Source organism: Salvia hispanica, chromosome 3 (assembly GCF_029641045.1).
Source record: "Salvia hispanica isolate PSC_SH4W2 chromosome 3, Shi_PSC_v1, whole genome shotgun sequence".
Lineage (NCBI taxonomy): Eukaryota > Viridiplantae > Streptophyta > Magnoliopsida > Lamiales > Lamiaceae > Salvia > Salvia hispanica.
This window is the reverse complement of record NC_142694.1, coordinates 29,773,880-29,786,893: the sequence shown is the minus strand read 5'-3', so window position 1 is coordinate 29,786,893 and position 13,014 is coordinate 29,773,880. Positions and strand designations below refer to the sequence as shown.

The 13,014-nt window shown below is 35.5% G+C and overlaps 2 protein-coding genes across 2 annotated transcripts; one reads left to right on the top strand and one right to left on the bottom strand.

Annotated features, from left to right (window-relative positions):
* The first annotated feature begins 2,950 nt into the window (after nt 1-2,950).
* On the top strand, nt 2,951-6,584 carry LOC125209061 (65-kDa microtubule-associated protein 1-like). The gene is made up of 10 exons (XM_048108651.2): nt 2,951-3,091; nt 3,497-3,593; nt 3,665-3,868; nt 3,950-4,198; nt 4,296-4,511; nt 4,659-4,814; nt 4,903-5,214; nt 5,384-5,471; nt 5,824-5,972; nt 6,053-6,584. Exons 2-10 carry the CDS (start codon nt 3,522-3,524, stop codon nt 6,347-6,349), a joined length of 1,743 nt encoding a protein of 580 aa, XP_047964608.1. The 5' UTR covers nt 2,951-3,091; nt 3,497-3,521; the 3' UTR covers nt 6,350-6,584.
* A 2,792-nt stretch (nt 6,585-9,376) lies between these two features.
* Nucleotides 9,377-12,461, bottom strand: LOC125216281 (indole-3-acetate O-methyltransferase 1-like). The gene is made up of 4 exons (XM_048117954.2): nt 12,324-12,461; nt 11,739-12,113; nt 10,304-10,579; nt 9,377-9,807 (listed from the first exon to the last, which is right to left on the bottom strand). The coding sequence occupies exons 1-4, from the start codon at nt 12,417-12,419 to the stop codon at nt 9,448-9,450; spliced, it is 1,107 nt and encodes a 368-aa protein (XP_047973911.1). The 5' UTR covers nt 12,420-12,461; the 3' UTR covers nt 9,377-9,447.
* Nucleotides 12,462-13,014: the final 553 nt, after the last annotated feature.

Sequence of the window (13,014 nt, the reverse complement as noted above, 5' to 3'; positions counted from 1 at the left end):
TTTGACTTATTGAAATAAGTATATTTTATGAATACAAATAAGCAAACAAATCTAAGTTTTTTGCATTATTGAGTCAAGAAAGTGTACTTAAACACTTATTGAGATCAAGGAAGTGTCGCAAGTTCTATTGGCTAACACAATGGGAGGTATAACATTTGCTATGAACTATATATGAAGTGATTAAGTTTTGCAAGCTCTGATTTTCTTCCCGTTACCTACATATACTTAGATAAGATAAGCATTCATGTGTTTAGTACAATGCCATGACTACCTAGAACATTGATAAATATGTTATTTTGACTTAAGAATATCCCAATTAAATCATATAAAGACTCAAATAGCAAAAGAAAATAGCTCAATTAAATAAACACTCAACGACTTTTGCAGCAATTGCTCGTAAATTGTACTTGGAACGATGAGCGCCATTTGAAGAAGCCCGATCCTTCCGCCCATTTCGAATAAGTGCTTTACATCCGATATAGTTAAATATATCCTGAAATAAATAAACATTAATTAAAGCATAAACATGTAAACAATCAAACTTCACCATCACTACTAGATATTAATATGTTGTTGTGGTAATTATTGAGACATAATTGTAATAATTTAAGAATTAAAGTGCTCATCAATAAATAAAGCATGAGAGTGACGAAGCACATATATGTAGTGTACGTGGTGTGGTATAGTGAACAACATTACTATCTAGGGCACATAGTCTTGTATGAGTGTTGATTTATGAGATGTTAAAAAACTGTGTTGGACAAGGGCGAGGGAACAACGGCGACACCCGTTGGAGGAGAGAGAGGACGGGACGAGCCACACACTTGCACGCGAAGGCCAACATGATGGCTCGCGATTTTTTTTTGTCTTTTTCCATTTTTTAGAGTTTCTATATATATTATTGTGTAGGTCTTATTACAAATTGGCATCCCTAGCCAAATTTGTTTGGAGGGGTTTTCGCATTTTTTAATTTATAATTTTTTTTATTTGCATTCTTTTATAAATTTTTTATTTTTGAATTTAAAAATGTTATATTCCATTATTTTAAAAAGTTAATAGATAAAGATAGCACAACCTAACAAAAAATGTTGGAATTATTAGGATTTGAATCTGGATCTCTCCTTCGCCCAAAACATTAAATACCACTGAGCTAGAAAGCTTGATCATTCACGGTGCATTACACATAGGACGTCAATGATATTGGTGTGTTTAAACACACCAACTTAATTGTTGTTTTTAAATACACCAATGTTATTACCATTTTCGCAATTTACTGATTAAAAAAAATGTAACTATTTTTTCAAATTAATCCTACATTTGAATTATTAATCCACAATTTTAGTATGTAATTTATGTTAGATATATGTAGAAATGTATGACCGCTGTATTGGGATGGTTTGAAAATTAATGATGATCCCCTTGAATAATAAAAACAACACATATAAGTACAGCATAGACAATGCAGAATTGTCAAAAATGCTTAAACATTATTGAATAAACAGATGAAAATACGAAGAAAGTGAGTTAAATCGAACGAATATATATAGAAGGGTAGGAATAAACCTTTTTAAGAAATTCAAAAATTGGCCGTTGGCTCACGGAACAATTGAAATTTGAGGAAAATATAGTTCAGAAATAAAATAACAGTTTTTTTATTTAAAAAAATTAACAATTTTGTGATGTCCGCTCCCACGCCGAGTGAATGAGCTCATTGGTTCACCCCCGCTCCTTCACTTATTCGCGTGTCCGTCCCTCGAGGTGCCCGCAAGTCGCAACATGTCTCATGCCGAGGGACGGGACAAAGTATTCGCTTTTTAGGAGTTGAAAAGACCTTTTAGTGTTGAATAATTTTCCTCGGTCGGATTAATAGTTGAAAACAATTATTCATATTTTTCTAAATACCTATATATACCTTTTCATTATCCAACCTTTATATGTGGTTATGATACAAGAAAAATTTTTACAAGCAAAATATATTATACTATTGTGGTGGAATCCATCTCGAACCTATTGTATTCCTAGAGCTCCTTTCCATAGTCATTTGACTCTATTATATTGATATTTTATGCATATTTTTTTCCAAGTATACATGATTTCAAAATCTATTTAATCATACACTTCATTATGTTTCTTAATTACTTACGAATATCAATTAATCACGATAAAACATTCTAGAACTTAATAAAGGTTAGAAAGAAAATTAATTACTGAGTCTGAGATGATATTCGAGAAATTGGAAAGAGATGCATATCCACCCTAACTCCCTAAGCCAAAGTTGTTGAAACATTCACAATCAGTAATTGTGTATTAACTATAGTTAATGAAGATTTTAATTAGCAAATAAATGTGTTGTTATATTTGCTCACTCAGAAGGGGAAATAAGGTTTAGAGAAAAGAAAAAAGGGAACCATAGTATAGTGGTATGCATGAGACACAAATACAAATTCAAACATCGTTAAATCTAAAAAGTAAAAATGAAAATGACATATACTACCAAGTACTATACCAAATAAACAGTTTAAAGAGTAAATGAAAATTAGGGAGTACCAACAACTAGTAGATTATAAAGATAAAATAATTTCATTCTTACTCAACCAAAATGGTTGCAAGTTGAGTGATATGTAAGATTTGAATCAAACAATTTTATTCTTACTGGATTTTTGTTATGGACTTCAACGATTTCTTAATTGGTTGTTCCTTGATTGGTTGTTATAAAGAGAAAACAGAACTATGAAACCATGTTGGAATGGGAGTAGTAAATTTTTTCAATTTTAAAAATAGGGGTAAAATAGACTTTGTGCATGTGACTCTACAATGTGAAGTGTGCAGTGTCAAGTCCAGTAAATAATTGGGAATAGAGAGGTTAAAATTCCAGAACAAAATAGGATAGTTGTAATAAAGGAGACAAGACGACGACGTATGTAGGCTGGGGCCCACCCCCGGCACGACCATTTTTCAACATTTTATTGCCTCTGGACTCTGAAATACTGAATCCTTTTTCCTCTGCACACTCTCTCCACACTCAACTCAACTCAGCTCACATACTCCTTGTCTAGATCTGCATACGAATACTCTCCGTCACCGCCATCAGGTCACCCTTTTTTTTTCTCCCTCTCTCTCTCTCTCTCTCTCTTTTCCGCTAAAAATCACAATGTATCTGCTTCGAGTCTTGCTCTGCAACTTCCTTTTCCAATTTTTTGTTGAAGCTAAGTGAAATGACGTTTTCGTTTTTTTGCTGTTGCTGCCTTCGGATGTCCATTCATTCATGTCGTCTACTTTTGCATTTTTGTGTGTGTTTTACTTGCTAATTGAGGTAGGGTTTTAGTGTGTTTCCCCCATTTCTATAATTGGATTGAGTTATTGGAACATTCCCTTTCATAGCCTTGCTTTAATTTGAAGGAAACACTAATTGGAAGAGGTTCTTAGCTCATATGGAATTCTTGAGTTGAACAATTTCTCTTGTTAATGCTACTTACCCTGTTTGATAATTTCTCAGGTTAGTGTGAAGAATCTTTAGTAGAATGGCAGCTGTGGAAGCTGAGAATCCTCTTCATGGCCAAGTTACATGTGGATCCTTACTGGAGCGTTTGCAGGTTTCCCCTTCTACACTCCCTGTTATCTTGTTTTCATTTGCGCAACGAAACTAATCCTTGCCTTAATGCAGCAAATCTGGGATGAAGTAGGCGAGACCGAAGAGGAACGCGACAGAATGCTCCTTCAGTTGGAGCAAGACTGCTTGGATGTGTACAAGAGAAAAGTTGACCAGGCTGTGAAATCTCGGGCACACCTTCTTCAGACTTTGGCAGATGCTCGGGTTGTGCTCACCAATCTCCTATCCGCCCTCGGAGAGAAGACCTATGTCGGGATTGTAAGTATATGAAAACCGATGATCATGTGGTTTAAGTATATGTTAGTAAATTGTAGCTTGTGCTGATTTGTTCTTTCGCAGCCTGAGAAGACGTCTGGAACGATCAAAGAACAGCTTGAAGCTATAGCTCCAGCTTTGGAAAAACTTTGGAAGCAAAAGGATGATAGGATAAAGGAATTCTACGACGTTCAGTCTCAGATCACTAAGATATGCGCTGAAATTTCTGGTACCAGCGAGCAGGTTGAGAGTCCTTTAGTTGATGAATCAGATCTATCCACTAAGAAGTTAGATGGATATCGTGCTCAGCTTCAAGACCTTCAAAAAGAAAAGGTGAGGTCTATAACTTGCCATAAATCAGCGATTTTTGTTACTCGTGCAGTCTTTGGTAGTAATATCTTCATGGTTGTTTTTTTTCTTGATCCTGCAGAGTGAGAGGTTGCACAAGGTTCTTGGATTCGTGAGCACTGTACACGATCTTTGTGCAGTTCTTGGCATGGACTTCCTTACTACTGTCACGGAAGTGCATCCTAGCCTAAACGACTCGCGTAGTACACAGTTGAAAAGCATCAGCAACGATACCCTAACAAGGTTGGCTGACACTGTATTAACACTAAAGGAAGACAAGAGAACGAGATTGGATAAGGTAATTATGTGTTCAGTTAATTTCGTGTGGTCACTATTTAAGAAACATAATCTTGTCTTGTTTTTGTTGAAGAATTTGAATTTACAATTTTAGACCAACGTACCATTTGACGGGTTCTTGTATGTTGATTCATATCTTTCTCTACAGCTTCAAGAATTGGCATCTCAGCTAATTGACCTCTGGAACTTGATGGATACACCACCAGAAGAGCGTGCTCTGTTTGATCACGTAACGTGCAATATTTCTGCATTAGTAGATGAGGTTACTTCCCCCGGGGCTCTTGCTTTGGACCTTATTGAACAGGTGGGAGTTCTTTATCGCGTGAAACTTTATAATTGCAGAAAGATTGCAAATTATTCTTTAAACTTAATGAATCCTGCAACTCTTAAAGGCTGAAGTGGAAGCTGAGAGGCTTGATCACCTTAAAGCTAGCAGAATGAAGGAAATTGCTTTTAAGAGGCAGACTGAGCTCGAGCATATATTTGCTCGTGCTCACATAGAGATTGATACTGAGGCTGCCCGAGAAAGAATTTTGTCTCTTATTGATTCCGGGAGTGTTGAACCTACAGACTTATTAGCTGACATGGATAATCAGATAGAAAAAGCAAAAGAGGAGGCGACAAGCAGAAAGGAGATATTGGATAAGGTTGAGAAATGGATGTCTGCTTGTGAAGAAGAAAGCTGGCTCGAAGATTACAACAGGGTAATGTATTTGTCTCTTTGCTTCTCCTGTCCACGTAGATTGTGTTGCCTGTTAGTATTTATTTACTGCTTAAAGCTTGACAAAATCATAAATTTCTTCTATCCGATCTCAAAATATATTTTGACATGTCATGGTTTTTAATCATAAGATGTGTTGCATTGGACAACAGGATGAAAATAGGTATAATGTTAGCAGAGGTGCACATTTGAATCTCAAGAGAGCAGAAAAGGCAAGAGTATTGGTGAATAAAATTCCAGGTACTTATTAAACTATGCCGTATCTCATGCTATACATGGGCAAGCACTACTTAAATGCATAACTAGAGAACACGAATTTAGTTCACTTATAGTCTACAAGAGCAATTTAGTTCATTGTAAAGGCGTTTTAGTACACAACATGAATTTGAAAACACAGAGTGAACCAAAACGCCATTATAGTGAACTATCCTTCACGGAGTAAATCCTTCACTGTAAATTATAGTGAACCAAATTGCTCTTATAGTGAACTAAAATCACTCTTACAGTAAGCTAAATTCGTGATCTCTAGTTATGCATTTAAAATTAGTTATACTTTGATCATCTATATATTAAATTTATATTGGTCATGCAGCTCTTGTTGATAGCTTGGTTGCTAAAACCCGGACATGGGAGGAAGATCATGGAATAACATTCACTTATGATGGTGTTCCTCTACTCGCGATGCTGGATGAGTATGCGATGCTGAGGCACGACAGAGAAGAGGAGAAGAAGAGGCTGAGGGTAAGTCGAATCCATTTGTGTTATGATATCTTCTTTTAGATTCCCAAGTTCCTATCTCAAAGGAATTGTTATGTTTGCAGGAGCAGAAGAAGTTAAGTGAACTCTCGATTAAAGAGCAGGACGCTGGTCCAACACCAAGCCCGGCCAGACAGGCTAGTGCCAAGAAAGTGGTTGGCCCACCACGTGCCAATGGAGGTACCAACGGGAGCACCAATAGGCGCCTCTCGCTAAATGCTCACCAAAACGGTTCGAGATCTGTGAACAGAGATGGGAAGAGGGAAGCCAGACCAACTGCACCGGTCAACTATGTAGCGGTGTCAAAAGAGGATGCAGCATCGCATGTTTCTGGGGTCGAACCTCTTCCAATTACGCCATAGTCACATGTGGTTCGACAGTGTTGGTGGTGGTAAGGTCGCTGTTTATGTAGTGGACCAGTTGTAGGAAGATTCTTGTTTCATATGCATATTGTTCTTACAGTAGAGACCGCATTAGATGTTATAAATCGCATTGCTGGGGATCCCTATTTTGCATTTCTTAAAGGTAATTTTCATATGTATTATGTAATTTTATATACTCCATTCTGGGTTGTGTAATATTGTGTGCTGTTTGTGTGTTGTAGGTGTATAGTGTGTGCAATGTTGTGTATGGGTGCATGCCGTAGAAGTATTTAATTTTGCAAATATTTTGAATTTTAAATATTTAACGTGGTTGTAAAATTCAAATTTTAGAATTAAGAGAATTCGGAACTGAAGGTTCAGTTTTAAATCCTAGTAATATTTATTTTATCAAAAAGTGGATTTTTATTGAAAGATCAATTCCAAATCTAAATAGATGGAGAGAGAGCCAAAAATTGCACTGTAATGTTAATCGGAGTACTAAATATTTTCTTTGGAATAACAAGACATGTAGCTCTATTACAAAATTCTCTACAAGGATAAAATACTCAAAGTAAGAAGTAGAGATTAGAGAGAGGAAATATACGTGGATATCAATGCTTTGTTGTGGATGTAAGATGTTTCTTCACAAGGCAAGAGTTCCTGTTTATAGGAAAACTTATGCGCAATCTGTTGAACTTTTGAATGTCATGAACTCGTTTATTAGTAGCCGAAATTTGAAACGATAATCCTATGTGTATTTACTTGCGATTTTTGACTCCAAAAAAGGATACAATTAATCCAACATGTTATATCAAGGAAAATAATTTCTAGGCCACCTCTCCACATGTAGCCACTATCCAGTGCAGAACCGGGATTAAATGAGGTAATAATTAGTTATTACTAGTTTCAACTCGTGAAGTGAAGAGTGGGATATATGTTTTAATTGCTGATGCTTTTATTGCTAACAACGTTAATTGGCTGTTTATATTTGCCTTTTATCCTTGTATTCTACCTACAATAAGAATATTCTAATTTGTGATTGGAAAAAACTAAAACCAAATCTCCTAAACTATCACTATAAACTATGTAAAACTAAAGCCAAAATAGTATGTCTTAATCCATTTCATCAATTCGATTTTAAGCTGTGTCTCGGACAAAGATTAGGCCAAAACAAGTCGGAGTGGTCCTCTGCAAACAAATCACCTCTCCTAATCAACACATACATGCTTTATGGAAGCATCCATTTCTTTACTAGCAAATCCAAACACAGCGGTGCTTTCTATGTTAAGTATTGTTTTATTCAGTAAACTCAAAGTCTGGAACCCTTTATAATTAAATGCTTCAACATGTACACACTTGTGTTAGAAATTAAATGGGCGCAAATATGTGCTGCCGCCGTAGTAATGATGCAGTGAGGAAATCCGTGAAACCGAGGAGCTTATCGGCCCCAGTGAGAATAAGAAAATTGCATGGAGGCACGTACCGGATGAGTTTGAAGGAGTTGATAGCTGCATCTCCGGCTTTGAACATGGCTGACGGAGACTGCAACGGGAAAGAGATACGTTATAGAGTGTCGATGAGGGGCGAGAGTGTGGAGCCGGGGAATGGGAAGCTGAAGAAGAAAGTGAGCTTTAGATCACCCCAAGAGGCTGACATACTAGTTCTCTCACCCCTTATATATGCATGACTAATATCTCTTTCTTTATACTTGCATGCATATGTTTTGAGTGTGTGTTGCCTTTCCCTCTTGTATTTTTGAGTTTCAATCTCACTATCTCAAGAGTTTGGTTTTCTCAAGTGTGTTTCGTGCTATAAACACTATATATTGTACTACAAACTACAAACTACCTACAAACTATGATCAGAACCGTTAGATTTTAAGATTTGATGTCAACATTGTCAACCAATTGAGACATTTTTGTATCTGTTGACATCAAATTTTGAAAGAGTTAAGTACTATTTTGGTGCTAAACATATGAGTGAAATACGAAGTTGATCTTGAACATTCACTTTTTGAAAATCGAGTCCTAAACAAATGAAATCGTTGCCAGATTGGTCCTTTTTTACGGTTCTGCCAAAAACTAACGATAAACGGATGATTAGTGAAAATTTGACTAAATTATAATATTAATTCATGATTAATTAAAATAAAATAAAATAAAACAAGAAATTAAAAAAATAAATAAAAATTTACTTCTATTTTTTAATTCTCTTTTATTTTATTTAATTAATCATGGATTAATATTATAATTTAGTCAAAATTTCACTAACTATCCGTTTACTGTTAGTTTTTTACAGAAACGTAAAAAAAAGATTGAAAATAATACTTTACTCATCTTAAAATCTAATGGTTCAAATCATATTTTGAAATTTGTAAAAAAAGAAGCAATTTGCATTTTATTACTACTCTATCAAATAAAGTTTTAAAATCAATATTAGCCTCAGTATATCCAAGAAAATCCATAAATGATGCAAGTTTAGGCCAAACTAGATAAATCATATATCCATATATTTTTAAGCCAATGTGTTGGCATATAATTTTACAGATTCTTTGTAACTACTCTCTCATAGATAAATTGGGCAAATTGCTTTTCAGAATAGTTTGATTTTTTATGTGAATTTGCATTTTATTGGACTATTTAAATTTCTCATCTGACCCGATCCGATAGATTTTTGACACAAACTTATCTTACATGGCGTGCCAGAGGCATGACTAATTGGCAAATGACAAATTTATGGTTCAATTCGAATTGTGGAATTAATGCTACTTTTATGCTGAATTCGATTTGTGGAATTCAATTTTATGTTTACGTCGATTTGTATGTTTTCATTTGTGCTACTTGTATGTTTATGATAAGTCCAGGGTCAGAGATTGCAAGAATGGAAGAGAAACAATCTAGTGGAGTTTTGCCAATTCACGCCTCCAGCGCGCCACGTAGGATAAGTAATTGTGTCTTAAATTTATCGGGTTGGGTCGGATGGGAAATTTACACAGTCCGGTAAAGTTAACGACTTTTTATGCAAGAATTAAAGCACACAGAAAAAACCAAATTATTTTGAAAGTTCATGACTTTACATGCAATTTGCTTTAAACATATTCAACTTGAAGCCAAGGAAAGGGAAGCAACTATATGAAAGAACTGAAGCTGGTGAAGCAGCTCATCGGCCTGAGTCATGGCTCGGCTGGCCACGCGCGAGAAGAGCTGATCGCTGAGCTTGTTGCCAATGTGCGCATCAACAAGGACGCCGCTGACGCTCCTGCACGAGGTGGCTAAGGCGCGGCCGATCTCAGCAGCGTCGTCGCGGCGGTTGACGACGAGAGGGCTCCCGCCTTTGAAAACCTGCAGCTTGTTGATAACGAAGGAGCCGTCGGCTTCCACAATCTCCTTGAACTCCTCTTGGCTCGCCGCGTAGATTGGGATGTTGAAATCATCACGTTTTTCACTTGCAATTAGTCCCTAATATACGTCACGTCTCCAATAAATAACACACAGCTAAATTCATCCCCATTTCGTCAAACAAATGAAAAGTACAAAGATTGACCATGAAGTCATGATCAAGATAAAGCAATTATATTTGTGGTACCACATGGTGAGATCATTCGGGGTAAAAATGTCAATAAAATCTTCTTTTTAAATCACAAAAGATAAAATTTTGCAATTATTTATCTGCCTCATTTCTGACCAAATGTGCGATGATGTGTTAGCACATTTTAAACACGTCACTTTCCACATAAATGTGTATCCCTAAAGCTATGATTTAACATAGTCATAGCACTTCCACGTGTTTAGAATCGGTTGATATTTTATTGCATATTTTTTCGGAAATGAGGCAAATGGGATAATTGCAAAATTTTCATCTGTCGTGGTTAAATTTTTAAATAATGAAGTGTGGGACAGACAAGAATTTAACCATCTGTCCTGATTTATTGACAATTTGCCCTTCTTAAATTACCTGGCGGACAAGATCATCCCAAGCATCTTGGAAATGCGTGCCAAAGAGAATACCCGCCCCACCCTGATCGGTCGGGTCTGAGCTAGTCCGACCCAGGAAAACGAGGAACATTGATCCTCCAGACTTCAATTCTTTGGATCTGGAATGCAAGAAGGCACTTAAATCACGTTCAAACTGTTTTTTGAAGGCATTTACGGTGCTCTCTTTTGCACCGTTGATGAATACTCTTCCTTCGTTGTATGCCATTGATTTCTTGTCCACCACCTCCTCAGGTATCTGCATAACATTACATTGCAATTGTAACAAAAACTATGTTTCAATCTTCTAAAAATATGGATTTTGGAGATGATACTTATTTTAATACAAAATTGATAAAGTATGAAAGTGAAAGAAACATGAATTGAATTAGTGCTAAAGGTTTCTAAAAATAGAAAATTAAACTAATTTTGCTAGACCTACTAAAATAGAGACTTATTTTTTGAGGACAAATTCAAATTATAGTTATTCGAATTCATCAATATTTCGTGATCGATTGAAAATGTATATATATGGCCGTCCGCACAGTTTTATCTTATTTATCTTTAGCATTATGCTCATCTGATAGATTTATTTACTATTACTTTCTTATAAATCCAAACCAAACTGCTCTTTCCTTTTTCTTTTGGTCAATTCTACACGACACATAACATTTTATATTTGCCTATTTGGCTTATTGTTTTACGCCATTCCTTTTGGTTTAATGTGTTGGTCGTGTTCATAATAATAACACGAATTAGCATTTGTGCATATAATAATTACATAGTTAGCCTATAATTTCTTCTCTAAATATTTAAAATGGACCCACAAGTAGTTTAATAAAATTAAGCTTAAGTAAAAGAGTTTACCAAACCCGGTCAAAATATTACTATTAAAAGTAGCAATATAGCGTATATATATTTGAATGTAAACAAAATCCAAAAAGTTGTTCGGAATGCAATAGGGTTAGGTTTTAACTTTTAATCATTCAGAACTTGACCAATATTTAAGTACAGTATATTCTTTAAAAGTAACCAGTTTCGCACTAATAATAAGCATTAAGCATATTTCTCAATATCAAATTAATTTCCCACGTCAAAACCCTAATTATACGTAACCAATCATGTTTGATGGTGAACTACTTGTTGCCCGCACGTCTAATTATTTTCCCTAAATTAACAGCAAAATCATGGAATACTAACTCGCATCATCTGTTTTTAGAGTAAACATAATTTAGTGATCCGAACATTTGTCACGGAATGTGTCAAACCAATTATAATGATTTCTGCAATTATAAATATTGGTTGGACACACCACGTAACAATATTTGAGGACTATTAAATTTTAATTTCATCTTGAATTTCACATTATTTTGTAATCATAAATATAGATGCAGATTAAGAAAAAAAAACAAACCAACCTGAGATAGCCAATGCAAAGCAAAGGCGGAGTAGAAAAAGTCAATATGCTTCGCCGGGAAAAGCCTCCGGTGGAACGAACCGGCCACGGCAGTGGCGAAGTAAGACGTGTGGCCGTGCGGTGGAAGGAGCTGGAAGAGAGTGTTGAAGTCGTTGGAGGGGAGGTCGCAGAAGAAGGCCGAAAACTCCGGCGGCTCGCTACCCAACGCCTTGTAACGATCAGCCATGCGCTTGATTATGAACTCCACCATATCTATGGTGTTGCTGCCGCTCGAGCACCCGAGGTCCGCCACCGCAAAACCAGCCTCCGCGGATCTCAGCTGCGTGCTGTCGAGAGCTTCGCTCAAAAGATGGAGCATCAATCTAGCGTGTTGCCCCTGCGTGCTTGTATGACTTAAAATTCGCACAGTACTTGCAAATCGAGCCGAGGAATCAAAGTTCGGCCATCCGACATCATTTAGGGGCGAAAAACGTAATTTTTCAGTTTTTTTTTTATTTCCTTTTGAGTCAATCTAGGATTTTCTATACGCTTATAAATAGTGAGGGTATTTATTTTGAGTGCAAGTTATGATTAATAAGAAATGTACCTGGGCTTGAGAGTTGTTATGATAACTATCTTCTCCTTTTCCACCTTTCATGCTCAGAATCATTTCAAGATTCAAGTTAGAAGAATCCTTTCCCATGTTGTAGGATAAGATCACGATCAAATCGATCCACCAACTAATCAATTGATGATATATATTGTGAAATTTGGAATAGAGTTGGCATATATTTATAGTGAGAGTTAAGTAGTACTACTATTATACGAGGAAAGCTTTACTATTCGACGTGTAGAATTGAGCAAATACATCAATGGTATAATATTCTCCTATCTATCAATATATAAAAATAAAAAATATAAAAAAATAAAAAATTGGCCTTATTTTGGATATTTATGAATTTAAGGAATAAATTTAAATGGTTTATAAGTTTTATGCATGAATTTGAATATTTATAAATAACTCTCATGAATAATTATTTAGATATTTTAATGAGCACTCTGACTAGTTCTTAAGAGCACTACAATGAGGAACCAAACGAAAGTTACAAATCTTTAATAAATATTCATTAGAGTTACTTATAAATATTCAAATTCATGCCTTAAAACTTATTAATACTTTAAGTTTATTCTCAAAACTCATATATATTCAAAATAAAGCAAAAATTCGCCTTTAGAAACTAATTATATAAATGTATTAATTTTACAAAACAAAAATAGTATAGATGTTTCATGTTCGA